Source organism: Hylobates moloch, unplaced genomic scaffold (assembly GCF_009828535.3).
Source record: "Hylobates moloch isolate HMO894 unplaced genomic scaffold, HMol_V3 SCAFFOLD_4, whole genome shotgun sequence".
Lineage (NCBI taxonomy): Eukaryota > Metazoa > Chordata > Mammalia > Primates > Hylobatidae > Hylobates > Hylobates moloch.
The window spans coordinates 159,640,069-159,658,272 of record NW_026652279.1 but is presented as its reverse complement, the minus strand read 5'-3'; the positions used below and the strand labels follow the sequence as shown (position 1 = coordinate 159,658,272).

At 42.1% G+C, this 18,204-nt stretch overlaps 1 protein-coding gene across 16 annotated transcripts in view; it reads left to right on the top strand.

Moving 5' to 3' along the window:
• The window catches only part of DOCK9 (dedicator of cytokinesis 9), a 293,481-nt gene that overhangs the window by 273,893 nt on the left and 1,384 nt on the right, over positions 1 to 18,204 (top strand). For 10 of the 16 annotated variants that reach the window (XM_058438033.1, XM_058438030.1, XM_058438028.1 and 7 more), the window contains 8 exons: positions 2,573 to 2,695; positions 3,405 to 3,518; positions 4,183 to 4,218; positions 5,055 to 5,201; positions 7,659 to 7,869; positions 12,398 to 12,588; positions 15,384 to 15,484; positions 15,620 to 15,758. In XM_058438033.1, the coding sequence (XP_058294016.1) occupies positions 2,573 to 2,695; positions 3,405 to 3,518; positions 4,183 to 4,218; positions 5,055 to 5,201; positions 7,659 to 7,869; positions 12,398 to 12,588; positions 15,384 to 15,484; positions 15,620 to 15,758 (1,062 nt within the window). The remainder of the gene's footprint in view (positions 1 to 2,572; positions 2,696 to 3,404; positions 3,519 to 4,182; positions 4,219 to 5,054; positions 5,202 to 7,658; positions 7,870 to 12,397; positions 12,589 to 15,383; positions 15,485 to 15,619; positions 15,759 to 18,204) is intronic. The other 6 variants (XM_032151176.2, XM_032151166.2, XM_032151172.2 and 3 more) reach the window with 1 other exon arrangement.

Genomic DNA, 18,204 nt, shown 5'->3' with positions numbered 1-18,204 from the left:
AATTAAAATTAAAAATATATACATTAGTAAATTGAATCTAGCAATACATAAAACAGAGAAATGCATCATGACCACGTAGGATTTATTCTGGGAGTGCATAGTTGGCTCTGCATTGAAAAGCCAATCAAATTAATTCATCATATCAACAGAATAAATAGGAAAAACCATATGATTTTCTCAGTAGATGCATAAGAGTATTTGACAAAATTCAACATCTATTCATAATTAAAAAAAAAAAAAAACGAGGAATAGAAGGAACTTCCTTAACCTGAAAACAAAAAGACTGTCTACAGAAAACCTATAGCTACCATCATGTTTAATTGTGAAAGACTGAATGCTTTGCCCCTAAAACTGGGAACAAGACCATAATACCTGCTGTACTGACTATTCACTATCATGCTGGAGGTTCTAGCCAGTGTAGTAAGGCAAGAAAAAGAAATAAATCTTTCCATATTCACATAAGACATAGTTATAAAGAGAAAATCCCAAAGAACTTGGAAAAGAAGCTACTAAAACTGTTAAGTCAGTTTAGCAAGATCACAGCATACAAGATTAGTATACACAAATTAACCTTCTTCATTCTTATACTATGGTTTTACTATATAGTTCATGATTACTTAATATAATTTTTGGAAACAAGCTGGATGATATTTAATCTTATTCAAACAAAGCACTTTTCTTTAAAGTGATCATCAAAATTTTAAAACAGTGCTATTTACAATAGCATAAAAAATATCCTGTGGTTTGGCACAAGGATGGGCACATATATCAATGGAATAAAACAGAGAGTCCAGAAGTGGACCCACATACTTATGATCAGTTGATTTTTGACAGAGCTTCAAAGGCAATCCAATAGAGAAAGCATAGTGTTTCATCAAATGGTATTGAAACAATTGGATATACCTATGCAAAAAGGAATATTTACACTTCATTAGAAAATAACCCAAAATGGATCATAGTCTAAAATGTAAAATGTAAAACTATAAAGCTTCTGGAAGAAAACATAAGAGAAAATCTTTGTGAACCTGGGTTAGATAAATATTTCTTAAATATAACATAAAAAGCACAATCCAGAAAATAAAAACTTGATAAACTTTGTAAAATTAAAAACTTCTGCTCTTTAAAAGACACTGTTAAGAAAACCTAGGCATAGGCTTGGGACTGTGGCACACATCTGTAATCCCAGCACTTTTGGAGGCTGAGGCTAATCACATGAGGGCAGGAGTTCATGATCAGCCTTGCCAACATGGCGAAACCCCATCTCTACTAAAAATACAAAAAATTAGTCAGGCATGATGGTGCACACCTGTAATCCCAGCTACTGGGAGGCAGAGGTTACAGTGAGCCAAGATCATGCCACTGTACCCCAGCCTAGGCAACAGAGCAAGACCCAGTCTCAAAAAAGCTAAAATAAATTTAATATTTAAAAAAAAAAACCTAGAGACAAACCACAGATTGAGAGAAATAGTTACAAATCATTTATCTGGTAAAGGACTTTTATCCACACTATATAAAGAACTCTCAAAATTCAATTATAAAATAAGCAATCCAGTAGAAAAATGAGCAAAAGATTTGAACAGACACCTTACCAAAGCTATTTGTAACAAATCAGCAAATTAAAATTAATTCAGCATCATTAATGAAACCCTTCTAAAATGGGCTTAAACATTAGAGATCAAGTATTGGATCCCACTGGGACATTCCACAGAGAGATTATCAATCAATCCAAACCTTTAACAGAGTTATTCATGACACGATCACTTTGCTGGGCAGCAGAAGGGAGGCCCTTCACTCTGCTACTAAGGCAGACAGGCTCCCTTCCATGGCCATGAGATGAATGCCAGCTCAGCCAAGCTACAGTCTGGGAGGAGCATTTCTTAGAATTCCAAGCTGGGGTCCAAAAAATTCACCCTGATTGGCCTGCTTAGGTCTCATGTCTACCCATGATGAAGCAATGACTGTGGCCAGGAAACAGATTTGTGCTGATTAGTGGAAGTCCAGGCCACAATTCTTGAGCCATGGGTAGTGTTAACTTCCTCCAAAGTTCAAGGGCTTTAGTGGAAGCAGAGTAACTACTCAAACTTCAATTGGTAGAAATGTCCAAGGTGAAGCAGGCACGGTGCCCACCACACTCCATCACTAAATCCCTTTAATTTATGTTAAAATCATGCTTAGTAAGGCTCCATGTCTTAGCATTGTCATTGTTCCTCAGAAAAGAAAAAGAAATTTCTAGATGATATTTATTAAGACAACTAGGAACAAAAATTGAGAGCCCCTGTGATGGTATCAGTGTCAGTTTTTTCCACGTATTATGCAGTGGTGGAGGGTGATCCTTTTTCGCTTTTGCTTGTGACCATGATTGAAAAAATGGCTCCCTAAAAAAGAATGTGGTGATGAAAAAATGGCTGCCTAAAAAAGAATGTTGTTATAAGTGTGGAAGTGAGTGTTGACACATGTTGTCTGTTGTGAAAAGTTCCTCCTCGCAGTCTTAGCACTTAGCATTCTGCAAGGGGTGCCATGTCACATTCCCCGTAATGCTCTTCTCTTGCTGTTGGCCCTCCTCTTTGATCAGGACGTGCTGATGGAGCTCCTTGAGCAGTGCGCAGATGGACTCTGGAAAGCCGAGCGCTATGAGCTCATCGCCGACATCTACAAACTCATCATCCCCATTTATGAGAAGCGGAGGGACTTTGAGGTATGGGAGTGCCTTTTTGTTTTTTTCCTGTTTGAGAGCATGACGCTGTGACATATACCCAGACCCGCATATGTGCGAGAGAGGAAGCAGGCCACGGGCCAGTGATGAGCGGGGGTGTCTCTGACCCTCCACGTTACGCTGAAGGTGGTGGCCAGTCATCATCTCCAAATAGTCATCGGGTATCACCCAGACCTGGGCCCCGCCTCTGTGGAGACCTCCACATCTCAAACTACAGGGTAACCACCCGGCACCCCACTTTTGAAAGGCTGCCATGAACAGAGTTTTGTGATCACCAGGTGTCCCTTTTCTCAGAAAGCTTCCTTACTCCACCTGCGTGAAAAAATGGTGTCCCTTCCGCCCATCCTGGCCTTGGGAGGTCATCCAGTTTCTCTAGGCATATCAAACGGAGCAGGAAAAGCAAAGGCCAAGAATCACGTTGGGGAACCATCTCTGACATCGCACCTTAACTTGAAAACAGGGTTTGCTTACTCTAATGTGGAAATGTGATGGGTCCTCACATGTGGGCTGGCCTTTGGGTGGGAAATGTTACCACTCATTAGTGATCACTACAAGTTGTACAGCCAAAATGTGTGTGTGTGTATTTTTACTCAAGTTCGAGGACTTTTCACCTCCATTATCACATTTGTTATTTTAAAATCGATTCTCCTGTTTGCACATGGGAAGAAATGGGCTTTGTTCTGCTTTCCAGAGGCTGGCCCATCTGTATGACACGCTGCACCGAGCCTACAGCAAAGTGACCGAGGTCATGCACTCGGGCCGCAGGCTTCTGGGGACCTACTTCCGGGTAGCCTTCTTCGGGCAGGTGAGCCTCCTGTCCATTCTGCAGACTGTCCTAAGTCCTTTAAAAAAAAAAAAAAAACTATAATAAAGTTATATCTTATAAATTCTGTTTTCTGTAATTGCTAATTTGATGAATTTGTCATATTTAGTATGATTCTTATCTTCCTCAGTAGTAAACTTTCTGCTTTTTTTCTTTCTTCCTGTCTTTTCTTTATTACTTTCTTAAGGCAGCGGTAAGTTCTTCCTCCATAAGACATTCTTACAACGTCTTTGGTACTTCAGTGTGGTTTGCAAGTTTCCTTTTCAAGTCTGTATGTTTATCTGTCTAGTTATTACAAACTCCAAAAAAATTAACATTTTATTCCATTTACAGAAAAAAATCACCTGTTTTCTTATATATATATATATTGCATGTTTTAAACCAAAATTAAGACTTTCTGGTGTCCTTTGTGCCTGTGCATCTTTATCCTTTGTAATATAATATCTCCACAAGTATATTTACAATTACAGTATTTCAGAAACCCTGTAGAAAAGGGTTTATCTAAATTTAACTTAAATTTTAACCTTCAAGTCTCTAACATTATTAAATGGTATAAATTATAATACATATATTTAGGGCATGTGGTTTTCTATGAGCATTATATAACCTTCAATTTATTCTGTTATTGTCTTTTATAACTTTATAGCAATACCAGTTTACAGACAGTGAAACAGATGTGGAGGTAATTACAGTAAATGCCTAAAAAGCAAGTAATATAGTGAAATTACTGCATCTAGACTCCTGGTTTGATGTGGATGTTTTTTGTTTCATGCTAGCTTGCATTTTTTTTTTTTACTGTTTTGTGCACCATTTTCTCTCTCTTAATTTACATGAGAAACTTTTAAAAAATTTTCTTTTAAACATTAACCCCAGTTGGACTTTTTAATTTTCAACCTTTTTCACTTCCCATGCACTTCTAAGCCTTGTAGTCAAACATGATTGGTGCTAAAACAGATGATGACTGGTGATATGAAAATATTTTCTGATATTGAGCTACAGGTCTTTAATATTTTTTTCTCGTCGGTAAAGCAAAATACAATTTATACAAGCTTTACATAACTTTTACTAAACCTACTCCAGACCCCCAAACGCTTCAGTTCATGCCATAAAATCCTGTGTGTATGGGAGCCGTCAGGAGAAGGGAGGCATGTCCCCTTCTGAGCCTGCCTGCCGTGGGCTGCTCGTCATTTTCTAGTGAGTTCTGCTTCTTGGGAAAGTGAAACAGGCTTGACTCCCATTAGACTTCCCTGGGACAGCACAGTCTTGTTTCCAAAATCTCTCATTTCACTCAACACTTAATGACTGCATTCTTGAATAAGTTTGCAATTTTGTGTTTTTTCTTTATCTTTGCACCTAGACTTCATGTTATTAGCATTTTCTTTCTCATTCAGAAAACCCATTTAAGTAGGATTTTTAGAGTCATTCCTTTTTTTTCCCCTTGTAATAAAAAAACACTTCCTAGGTGGTAAGCCTTAGGCTTACATTCAGGGATTGCTCTAATTGTGCTTTATGTCACAGGGATTCTTTGAAGATGAAGATGGAAAGGAGTATATTTACAAGGAACCCAAACTCACCCCACTGTCGGAAATTTCTCAGAGACTCCTTAAACTGTACTCGGATAAGTTTGGTTCTGAAAATGTCAAAATGATACAGGATTCTGGCAAGGTATGACCATGTTTGGATAAGTTTCATAGCAATGTAATGTTGTGATGGATTACATATTATATATTTTTAAATGTGTATAGAAAAAAACTCAAGAAAAATATTAAGGATCCTTGGCCGTGAGTGGCAGGTGTATTTTCTTCCTAATACCTTTAGTGCTTTCCATTACATGCTTGACATTAAAAAATCTTTATCGCCTAATTTTTAAAACATCTAATTTTACAAAATAATTAACATCTGATGGGATATGTCATTTTTAGTCCAGCTGTTTGGAAACTCTGACAGAATGAGGCCCGTGGCTTTGCTACTCACTGCACCTCTCCGTGCACGTAGCACATGACTTGCCACTCTGTCACTGACGGCTGGATGTAAGGACAGGTGAACAGATGGGCGGATGGGTGAATGGACACATGGACAGGCCAAGGAATGAACTCACCAACAGCGTGACTGTGGGAATGGCCATCATTTTCTGCTTAGAGAGCTGTCCTCTGGCATTCTGTTCTCATGAAGACCCGTTTGGAACCTGCACCTTTGTCCTGTACCTTTGTGTGTCCCACCCTCCTCAGGACATCTCCAGGAGGTCAGGTCTCCCTCTGCTTCCTGAAGGTGAAACATGGGGCAAGACGGTTTCACTCCCACTGCCTTTAAATTATTCCTGCTAAAGAAAGTTAAGTTTTAATAGGTTTGGATACAATTAGAATGAATGGCCAAATGGCTTTTTCTAAAATACAAATAATAACTTTTTTTTTTTTTGAGATGGAGTCTGGCTCTGTCACCTGGGCTGGAGTGCAGTGGCACGATCTCAGCTCACTGCAATCTCTGCCTCCTGGGTTCAAGAGGTTCTCATGCCTCAGCCTCCCGAGTAGCTGGGATTACAGGAGCGCGCCACCACACCTGGCTAATTTTTGTATTTTTGGTAGAGACAGGGTTTCACCATGTTGGCCAGGCTGTTCTCCAACTCCTGACCTCAGGTGACCTGCCTGCCTCAGCCTCCCAAAGTGCTAGGATCATAGGCGTGAGCCACCGAGTCTGGCCCAAATAATAACTTTCTATGACTTTATGTATTTTCTTCTAAAGTTTCAGGCACTTTTCCATCTGTTTTTCATTTTTTCTTCACAATCATCTCTGTTTTGAGAACAGTTCTCTTTCATTTGCCTGCCTTATACCGGTATGGTCTCCATGTGCTCTGCACAGTCATTTCTTTTGTGTCCCTTTTTATTGCTCTAGAAGGTTAAATACAATTAAAATGTGCAAAATTGATTTGTTGATTTGTCTTCCTAATAAATTAGCTTTTGTTTCTGCATAGGAAATGCCTATGTTTAACTCTCTATCATGTCACAGAAATGAAAGTACCATCAATTCTAGCAATGTGGTTTTAAAAGCATTTATGTGTTAAACAGAAACTAAATTTATTATTAGATTAGTCTAGATTAATCTGTACCTGTATTAAATTAATTGATCTGCAGCTGTTGCATCTAATCTCAGCTGTCTGTAGATTAATGATAATTTGGAGGCCTAGCTTCCAAACGTTATTGCTAAAATAAACATTTATCTCTCTAAGCCAAATATATTAAAAATGCAGTTTAAGAAACAATCAGAGAAATCCAGACTGGAGGTCATTCAATAAGAAAACCAGCACTTTGGGAGGCCAAGGCGGGCGCATCACCTGAGGTCGGGAGTTCGAGACCAGCCTGACCAACATGGAGAAACCCTGTCTCTACTAAAAATATAAAATTAGCTGGGCATGGTGGCACACACCGGTAGTCACAGTTACTCGGGAGGCTAAGGCAGGAGAATTGCTTGAATACTGGAGGCAGAGGTTGCAGTGAGCTGAGATCGCGCCATTGCACTCCAGCCTGGGCAACAAGAGTGAAACTCTGTCTCAAAAAAAATAAAAAATAAAAAAATTCAATGTTATGGGAAAAATGAATGATAGGGAATTCTTCTAAATTAAACATGACTAGGGACATAACAACTACATGTAAAGTGTGATTGTTGATCAAATTCTGATCCAAACACAAATATCTATAACTAACATTCTGGAGACACTTGAAAACATGTTAATGTAGACTGGGTATTGGATGGTATTAGGGAATCAGTGTTAATTTGGGTAGGCATGATAATGTATTGCGGTTATAGAAGCAAATGTCCTTATTTTTAGGAGAAGCTGACTATAGTATCCTGACGTGTACCACTTACTTTGAAACGGTTCCACTGGAAAAAAAAAAGTCTGTGTGTGTGTGTGTGTGCACATACATAGGTGTGTGTGTATGTATATTTGAAACAAATATAGCAAACTGCTAGCAGTTGTTGATCCAAGTGGTGGATGTGTGGATGTTTCTTGTACTCTTTTCTCCGTTATATTTACTAATAATAAAACGTTGGAAAATACCATGTAGGTAAGGACTGAGTGATTCCTTCACGGAGCACCAATCTCCCATTGTGCTATTTCAATTAAAGGTCAACCCTAAGGATCTGGATTCCAAGTATGCGTACATCCAGGTGACTCACGTCATCCCCTTCTTTGACGAAAAAGAGTTGCAAGAAAGGAAAACAGAGTTTGAGAGATCCCACAACATCCGCCGCTTCATGTTTGAGATGCCATTTACGCAGACCGGGAAGAGGCAGGGCGGAGTGGAAGAGCAGTGCAAACGGCGCACCATCCTGACAGGTATGGGCCCCAGAAGCCACATGGACATGAGCCCGGACGCCTTGCCAAAGAGCTGTCCAGAGGGGTTCAGAAGCTTCAGGACTGGAAGGGCCTTTCGAGCTCAGTGAGCCACCCCCACACCACACCCTTTTCAGTTTCACATTTATCTAGTGCTTCCTTTTGAATACTTGGGATGTTTTTCTGTTTATCTGTTGACACTTCCTTCTTCCACAAGACCAGAAGCTCATATCCAATCTAAGGTCACTTACCCTTCTGAGAATCTGATGAAAATGGCGGGCCTTATGTGCCCAGATGCTTTTGCACACAGTCTAAGGTGACTTATGGACTCCAGGTCCAGCAGCCACACTCAGTCCTGGGTCTCCGCACAGGGAGGGACCCGTCTCACACACCCGTCTCAGGTTCCAGCATGGACCTGCTCAGCGGTCTCAGGCTGTGAGTAAATGGGATGTGAGCTTGGATCGCCCCACATCATTGCCCCCGGGGGCTGGCCAGCTGCCACTTGAATGCTTTCTCTGCCAGGAAGCTCACTGCATTCAGTGGCTATCCACGAGTCCAGCTTAAGCAGTTTTCACTGATCACTTTGGCACTGTTTAGCCAGTGATAACCCACTCTGGGAAATGTGTTTTGCATCATTTCCTGGTCCCTGGCAAGTGTCCAGTCATCCTGGGGTGATTTTTACCTTCTGTGGGAGAGCTTGACCCATCCCTGCCTCGTTAGGGTCAGTGACATCACTGGGGTAACCTAACATAAAATGCTTTCTTGACCAAGAAATATCAGTGGGAGGGCTGTTCAGAATGCCAGGTGTGCCAGTTTTCACCACACGTCTTCCAAAGAGTGGCTCTAGTTAAGTCAGACCAGGAAAGGGCCTGCTCCCCAGAAGTTGGGGTTATTGAGTTTCTATCTGGGTAATTAATACACACTTTCATAATAAGCGGAAGGAGCGCTGTGGAGATGCTGCACCCAGGTGCTTATCAGCTCTCACCGGCGAAGTGTATGCTTTAAAAAGACAGATTGGATGGCGTGGTGTTTGTATCTCAGTAAAGCTGTTACCAAAAAAAAAAAAAAAAAAAAATACAGGTTTTTATGAATTAGCCCAGGACAGCGTATTGCAGGGAGCTTTTCACACTCCCTATGAGGGAAATGAGATAAAAGTTAAAACAAAACTGTGTTCTTAAAGTGTCCCAAATCCTGCTTGTAAAATAAGAAGACAGCATATATAAAGCACAAATAATATTGTCCTCACAAACATCACCCCACCCCAAATAATTTAATTATTTTTTTAATGCACACATCAGTAGCAAATTCTCATTAAGCCAAATAACTGCACTTCGAGATGGAATCACTTTATGGGAATCACCAGCTTACAGTGTTTATGGTTCAGCTGTGATGACTTTCCTTCTGACCCTTTAAGTCACTGGTTACCCAAGGTTGGTCCAGGACCAGCAGCATCAGCACCCCCAGGGAACTTGTTAGAGATGGAAGTTCCAGGTCCCCACCTCCGAAACTGCTGGATCAGAAACTCTGGGAGCGGGGCCCAGCTCTTTGTGTTCAACAGGCCCTCCCGGTTATCCTGGTGCATGCTCAGATTAGAGAACTGCTGCCTTTAATAAACCTGGTTCACTGCTGAGTCAGGGTCAGGATTTTTTAGTATGGTTATTGTTAAGGCAGTGTACAGATTCATCAACATTCATTGCCATAGGCTGTTTTCCCAGGGCACATTTCTCCAGGGTTACAGTTCATCATTTTGCTAGAGACTACTTTAGATTAGATAAAGCACATTGAGTAATGCTCTGTATCTGCGAGAACAAGGGGACAGAGGGTGCGCTGCAGAGAGAGGTGGGGCAGACACCTGTGTTGTTGGCTTGGGGATTGCCGTCCACGGCTGTGGGTTGAGACAGCCTAAGCAATGGCGAGGCTGTCCTGGGGGTCCTGTAGGCCTGGGTCACAACCTCATTGTGTGACCTTGGGCAGATCACTCTTCCTCTCTATGCCTTAGTTTCCTCATCTGTAAAATGCGAGTTAGGACACTTATCTCATTATATTGTCATAACTTTGTAAATAGTAAGAAGCAGGGGAACGAATGTTCTTCATTTTTTGCTAGATTTCATCTGCTGTTGAGCTAGATACACACACCAGGGCGTTCTGAAGGCTGGACCTGAGGGTTTTCCCTCAAATTATCAACCCCTCAGGTTTTTCTTCCATTGCATTGCTTCGTACCTAACCTTTGGCCTTCCAAAGGTCAAAGGGAGCCCAGGCCTTCCCTGCCCTCTACACCAGGAAAAGGCTCACCTTCCTGGGTAGTTCCCAGTCAGCTGACTGTAACTGTGCGATCATTTGAAAAACCTCATGATCACCCTCCAGCCTCCTTCAGTGGAAATTTCTGAGCCTGTCCCAAAGAAGGGGGGCGAGGAGAGGCCTCTGCTCCTTCTTTCATGGAACTTTTGCCAAGGAGTTTCTTCCCAGTCACTATTCCAGAGTCTTGCAAACCTGGATTAGCCTCCGGCCCTCCACTTTCTATTCAAGACACACAGACCAGCAGTCACCATACTTATCACTGGGCCTTCCCCGTCCTCCTTTCTAAAGGGCTGGCTCAGTCGGTCACCTAATTGTCCACCTTCCAGAGCCAGTTTGGACTCTCATGCAGCCATTTGGGCAGTAATGCATTCATTCATTCAACAAAATGTATTGCACACTGACCATGTTCCTATTGGCATGCTAATGAAACAGACATCTGTGGGCCTGTGCAGCTGGCATTCTAGCCAGAGGAGACAGATGATAAACAGTACCCAGATGAGTAAATATACCCGTGGTGGAACATGATCTGTGTTCCAGAGAAAGCAAAAGGAGACTGGGAACCTGGAGTTGACCTCCTTCCTCAGAAACAGGAAGGCAGCCCCACTCTTCCCCTGAAGCACAGCCCTCAGTCCAAATACAAGCAGGCCTCTGCCAGCACTGCCTCCCTGACTAGGGAGCAGTGAGGCCAAGTCCTCACCATCCTACCAGGGAGCTTTGTGGATCCCCAGTGCTACCACTTAAAATCTGTGAAACCAAGTCAGGAACCCTTCACCTTTCACTGATAAAACATTGAGAAAAGGCAGCAGGCCTATAAGTACGTGACAAATGAGGTTGCCTCAAGGTGGACATGTTTTCCGCCTTTGTCCAGATGTTGGGTGGCCCATCGGAACTCTGTGTTTCACAGGGGCTGGCCCTGTTTCCCATCCTGTGATGAGTCCTTCCCAATTAAACTCTTCCCTAGCCACTTGCTAACTAGAGATCAGGACCACTCCCATCTGACGTTTGCTTGTTCAAAAAAAAAATAAGCTTTTAAGTACATATCTACTGCCTATTAGTAAATATATGTCAAGTGAGACTATTATAGATATTTCTATGTTATATAGAGCAATAAGAAATGTGAAGTAGCAATTGAGAACCTGCTGTTTTTCTGTTCATTTTTAAATTAACTCCTTTGTGTTGATGTTTAGGTATCTCATTATGTTAAAGGAAAACAATATTAATCAGATTTTTTTGTTAAAAAATATATAAGAAAAAGTAAATATTTTTATTTTTATTTCTTATTCATTGCTGTAAGTTTCAAAATACCTTTATTAGCACTACAGCTCCAAAAGTTTGTGAATTTCTGGTTCATGAAATCCTTTGCTTAGGAGTATATTCTTTGTCTTTTTTTGGTTTGGGTTTTAGGGGAGTGGTTTTTGTTTTCTTTTTTGAGACAGGGTCTCACTCTGTAGCCCAGGCTGGAGTGCAGTGGCACAATCACAGCTCACTGCAGCCTTGACCCCCTGGGCTCAAGCCTTCCATGTCAGCCTCCGCAGTAGCTGGGACTACAGGCATTACCACCACACTCAGCTAATTTTTGTATTTTTTACAAAATTACAAAAATTAGGTTTTTGCCACATTGCCCAGGCTGGTCTTGAACTCCTGGGCTCAAGTGATCTACCAGCCTTGGCCTCCCAAAGTGCTAGGATTACAGGTGTAAGCACCGTGTCCACCCTAGGAATATATTCTTATTTATTATTTTCTACTGATTTCTCAGCTTTGTGCAAACTTAGCATGTGATTCAAAGTTATTCTATGGACAAAAATGAATTTTCTCAAGGATATTTTTATGGAACTATTTTCTGGACGTAATCTATTATGTAGTATCTCAAAATTGTTTAGTCTTTTTTATGTTGTCAAAGTCATCTTATATCCACTAACTCATTCAGACCTCAGAGCTTCCAAGGAAGGTTTGAGTGGGGAATGATAACCTGATTTATTTAAAGACACGCTTGTCACATTAAAAGGATAACAAGGACCCAACTCTCTTGACTTTATGAGCTACACGATTGTAAAGGAAGACAATATTCTAGCTCCACCAAGTAGTAGTATGTGTCTCTGGCAAGCTTTGGGTTCCTTATTTTAAAAATGTAAGTAATAATGACATCTGTAATAATCACTTCTAATAATAATCAGCTCAATAACACTAAAGCTTGTGCAAGCCGTGCAGTAATTCTGGGGCTCACCCTCTGCAGCTATACACTGCTTCCCTTATGTGAAGAAGCGCATCCCTGTCATGTACCAGCACCACACTGACCTGAACCCCATCGAGGTGGCCATTGACGAGATGAGTAAGAAGGTGGCGGAGCTCCGGCAGCTGTGCTCCTCGGCTGAGGTGGACATGATCAAACTGCAGCTCAAACTCCAGGGCAGCGTGAGTGTTCAGGTGAGCCAGGCACAGCAGGCCGGAGGGCAGCAGGGGAAACTCTTGCCCCTGGGTGACTTGAGAGTCGTTTCCACCAACAAGGTCTACTTGAGAGCCTCGGTTTACCAAGTGATCCCTGCTCCCTTCCCCCAATGTCTGTGACATTTCTCCTGATATCAGAGGGGGAGGAAACCTCATGATCCCTGTCCCCCACCCCATGAGGACTGACTGTCTGTGGGGACAAGAGCCAGATCTCATACACTACCCTGATTTGTGAGTATTTGGGGAATTCTGCGTGCCTGATTAGAAGCATCAAGACTCTTCTAAATACAAAGAAATGTGGAGAGCAGTAGATTTTCCTATAAAACTGTTGGCTGTTTTCTATGAAAATTGTATCCACAAAAGTACCTTAAGTTTTACTCTCTTAATGGCATCTTTTGATTAATGAATTCATTATTTTAATATAGCCCAATCAATCAGTTTTTCTTTATTGGTAGCATTTTTATGTTCTCTTTAAGAAATCTGTGTCTACTCCAGTATTTCACGGATGTTCTCCTAGGTTTTCCTCCTTTGCTCAGCATCCACATCTAGGTCTGCAGTCCATCTGGGATTGATTTTTGTGTATGCTATAGTGTGAGGGTCAGGATATATTTTTTCCATATGACCTTCCAAGTGATGTACACAATTTATTGAAAAGATCATCTTTGATCTAGATACTAACATATATGTTCAGTTTGTGAAAATTCATCAAGCTATACACTTGTGATATATGTGCTTTCCCGTTTGTATATTATACTTTAATAAGAGGTTTTTAAAAAGTTATCTTACTTAGCTGGTTTCCTAGTTAATTGGTAAATGTTTAATCACTTTCTCCAGTAACAAGTATGACTCTTACTTTCTGGTATTTTTAAGTGTATATAGTTCAAGCACATGTTTGTTCATATGTATATGTACATGTGTGTATATATGTATTTGTATATCCTACTGTTCTATCTTTCAAGAAGGGTATGTTTATGAAAGTTACATGTAGATTATAATGCATAGGTTTTGGTTTTTTTGGTTCACTTTCTGAAATTATATTTTCTCAACTCCCCATCAGATCTACGCTAAAGAACCATGAGTTGTTGCCCAACATTTTTGTGTCATTCACCACAAAAGCATTTACAGATGTTTTTAATCTCTTTCCTTATAGTCTCAAAGACATATGTGCCAAAATAAGTTAGCAAGTGAACATAAGTATTCCAGCAACGTGAGTGATTATGTAACAGGTCCAGAGGCCACAATTTTCTGTAGCTAAAAACAAAACCACTCAATCAACATGATCTGGGAACATCCAGCCCCTATGGAAAGGCCACCGGAGGGGTGTGGCACCAGTCCAGGGTAGGGCTGGACCATTGAGCTTTGTAAAAGGCAAAATATGCCCTGCTAATTTGATGGTAACCTTAGTGTTTTATAAAATTCCCAGTCATCTGAAAAAGCAAGAAATTCCGTGTTGAAATGAGAAGATTAAGTTTATACTCATATCTACCAAAGTAACAACAAAGTTGCAGCCAGAGGAAATTAACTTTATCGTTTTATTTGCGTATTTCTGTAATCGTTTCATCAAGCAGCTCACTTGCGCTGCAGCTTTACTGGGCAGAGCCGTCTGTGGAGCTTCTTGTCATTGCACTCCAAGATCTTGTTATTATACCTAATGGAGTCTCATCAGCCTTCCTCTTTCTATCTTCTTCAAATACGGACCGTCTTGTATCATTTTAGACAATCAGTCACTTGGGTCATCTTCAGGTGATGAATATGGTTCCCCCCACGGCACCAGCCTGGTGCTGAGTTCCACCCTCACGCATCTTGGGCTGTTCACCCATTGCCCCCGGCTCAGAGGTCCCCCTCTGACCACTGTGGCTGGAACCTGGAACCCTCCTGTCTCTCCACATCTGGTGTGAGTTCCTGTGGCTCAGTTTTCCTGCCATTGCTAGACAAGTCCTGCCTACCGTGGGTCAGAACCACACACGGAGAGCTCCCCTAATTCCTTGCTAAGCTCACCAGACCTTCCGGGAAATATCAAGCAGTGACCACATAGTCACGTTCTTTCCCAGGCTGTCTCAGACGCCTGGAACATTCTTCTTCCCATCCCAGTGTGTCCAGCCTTCTTTCTCCCCACATTCTTACCTTTACTTACTTATCCAGAATCAGCAGACCCTTCTTAGCTGCTTGCAAGGATGGTGCAGGGTTCTGATTCAGTCACCGTGCTGTCTGCTCCTAACATCTAGCTCTCCAGCACACCACAAATGCTCACTTCATCCCAGGATAGCAAATCAGTTTGCCCATGGCTGTCTATACAATTCAGTGAAATGAACAGTTGTTTTTAAAAACTGGAATAGTTACTGTATTTTTCAATTTTTCACTGAATTCACCAGATTGGCCTGTTAGTTCAGTGTAGTGCAGCACAAATCCCAGTACTAAACACCTTGGAAGTAAGAATCCTTGACCTGGATTTGGAAGACCTGGGCTGTGATCTCTGGTGTTTTGCTTATTGACTCTTCAAACTTGAACAGGCCCCTAAGTTTTCCAAGCATTGGTTTCTTCTTACGTAAAGTAAACCAACATCACAAGTGCCCTGAAGATGGCTGAGATCATGGAATCAAGCGGTGTGCAACAGAGTGAGCTTTGTGGTTTCTTTTTGGGCTTAAGTTCCTGGAAGGCAGGGATTGTGAGTAGGTCACGCGAACAGGCTTTTTAGTGCCTGCAAACTGAAACTGAACAGATGATCATGGTGATTTTCTTGCTAATGCAATTGAAAATCTTTGCTCTTTGTCTAGGTCAATGCTGGCCCACTAGCATATGCGCGAGCTTTCTTAGATGACACAAACACAAAGCGATACCCTGACAATAAAGTGAAGCTGCTTAAGGAAGTTTTCAGGTAAAGCACACTGAAAGCATCTTTTTCTCTTCGAGTATGGATCATTTCTGTGCTCATTCGGGAGAGAGATGCTGCTGGTTGGACTCATGCCTTATCCTCTGCGTGCCTTTGTTTCTCCCACCTGTGCCATTCCAGGCAATTTGTGGAAGCCTGCGGTCAAGCTTTGGCGGTAAATGAACGTCTGATTAAAGAAGACCAGCTCGAGTATCAGGAAGAAATGAAAGCCAACTACAGGGAAATGGCGAAGGAGCTTTCTGAAATCATGCATGAGCAGGTAAGGGTCGCACTGGCTCCAACAACTTGGAGTCCTTGGTTAGGGGTTTCAAGTACACCCTATCATGACTTAGGCCACCTGATATCCTTCCAGAACTGTGACATCTGAAGGAGAATGTAGCATACCACACTCCTGCCATGCTCTAGCCCCAGGTCATTTGGGAACAGCTGACAGATTGCCCATAAGCTGTTATCTACAGCAAGCAGGGGAGAGCGGGCCTGCCTCATGGCTCTAAGAGGTGGCCATGTTTCGTAAGCTTTCTCTCTCCCCACCCCCGTCTAGCCAAAAGGAAAAGAAAGGAAAAACTCACATGAAAATATCCATACTGTTCTGAGAACTGTATTCCTTTAATTCTTTGAAAAAAGCAGGACTTGCCAACCTGGTTTAAGGAATTACCTGTTGCATTCAATGTTTTTGCCATTTAAAAATAGACTGATTCCATTTTTGACGATGTACAGTGGGCCTTGGCGCCCCAGTGGATTCTTCCTTTAAGTTCCTTGTCACTACGGGCATCTTCCCTGATTATTTTGCTGTTATCTCCCTCCTGTGGGTTTCTTCAGTAGGATTCTATGTGTGGGCTCAGTTGTCACAGAGGAGACAGTGACCTGTACCCAGGGAATGCCTAGAGCAGCATCCACATTGTTTTTTTGTGAGGGGTCTGTCTCAGTCACTGTCCTTTCTTTATAATTGACATTAGCACCTTGATAACACAGAACTGCTCTGTCTGGCCCCTCCATTACCGTCCTTCAGTCTGGCACCGTGGAAGCCAGGGCCATTTGTGGAGTTACCCTATCCCCTGACAGTTTAGTTAGGACATTTTCATTGCAGGAAACGAACGTCAGTGTGTGAGCTTTAACTCACTTGCTTTTTTTCTCCTCCATGCTAACACGTTCAGCTGGGATGGTAATGTCATTTTTAAATTTTATTTTTCTGATAATCTGATTCAGAAAAAGCTATTACTTTTTCGAATTTGAGCAACTGCAGACATTGGCATAGTGACAGTACATGGGCAGAGGAAAGCACCCTCTTCTGGACATTTTAAAAAGTAGAGGCCAGACATGGTGGCTCACCCCTGTAATCCCAGCACTTTGGGAGGCCAAGGCGGGTGGATCATCTGAGGTCAGGAGTTCGAGACCAGCCTGGCCAACATGGTGAAACCCCATCTCTACTAAAAACTACAAAAATTAGCTGGGCGTAGTGGCACACACCCTAGTCTCAGCTACTCGGGAGGCCGAGGCAGGAGAATTGCTGGAACCTAGGAGGTGGAGGCTGCAGTGAGCCAAGATCGTGCCACTACCCTCTAGCCTGGGCAACAGAGCAAGACTCCATCTCAAAAAAAAAAAAAAGTAGAAAAAATTTGAAATGATTAGAGAAATGAATGTCTGAATAAGCAGAACAGGAGGGACTCATGGGAACCAATTTTTGGAGAAAACTTGAGATCTTTTCTGTGGAGCCTCCAGATTCCTATAGAATGGAGAGTTTGGTCAGTGGGTGCTGACATGGGGCACCAGAGAAGATGAAAGTAGTAAGAGATCATGGGCTGAAACTGTTAAACTCCCAGAGTACAGGGATATTTAATGCACTTGCTGTCAGCTGCACCTTGAACTTCCCATTATGCCAATAGCTGTGAAGACTGACCCCTTTGAACCCCTGAAGGGCCGTGGCGGGGGTAGACTTGATTTTAGTGTTTCCAGGGGAGCCTCTGCTGGAGGTGAAGACCTACACTCAGATCCCTCCAGGCACCACTGGGCATGGAAAGATACTTGTTCAGGGTCAGAGGAGTAGCCACCCTCTCCCAAGATAAAATCTGTAAGACCCTGAGAAAAGGAGGCAGGAGAGAAACACAAATGCTCCAAATTCATTTTTAAAGGTTTTTTGAAGGTCAAGGCTAGGTTGTGTCCCAGTCAAGCACATGTAAGTAGACCTCACGTTGCCTTAAGTAGACCTCACGTTGCCTTAAGTAGACCTCAAGCAGACCTCACGTTGCCTTACGATCTGGTGAGCGTAGAAGGCTCTCCATTCACTAGCTTTGTAAAAGAAACAAAATGTGCTGTTCTTGACTTTCTCCTTATAATCCTCACCTGAAAACAGCCATTTACTAGATAAGCTGAACGTCTCCCTCTGTAAACCAGCAGCCAGGCTTTCCGGGTGCGCGTCACTCATGTGATGGAGTGAATGTAGACTTGTGTGTGTGATGTGGGGTGCAACACTTTGAGAAATATCTCCTTGCATCCTTATACTCAGTAACATTGTATTGCACATGGCAACATTGCCTTAAACTGTAACATTTTGTTACACTTGGTAACGTGTCACACATGGCAACATTGTATTGCATTACATATGATAACATTGTGTTACGCATGGCAACATTGCATTGCATATGGTTAACATTGTGTCACACATGGCAACATTGCATTGCATATGGTTAACATTGTGTCACACATGG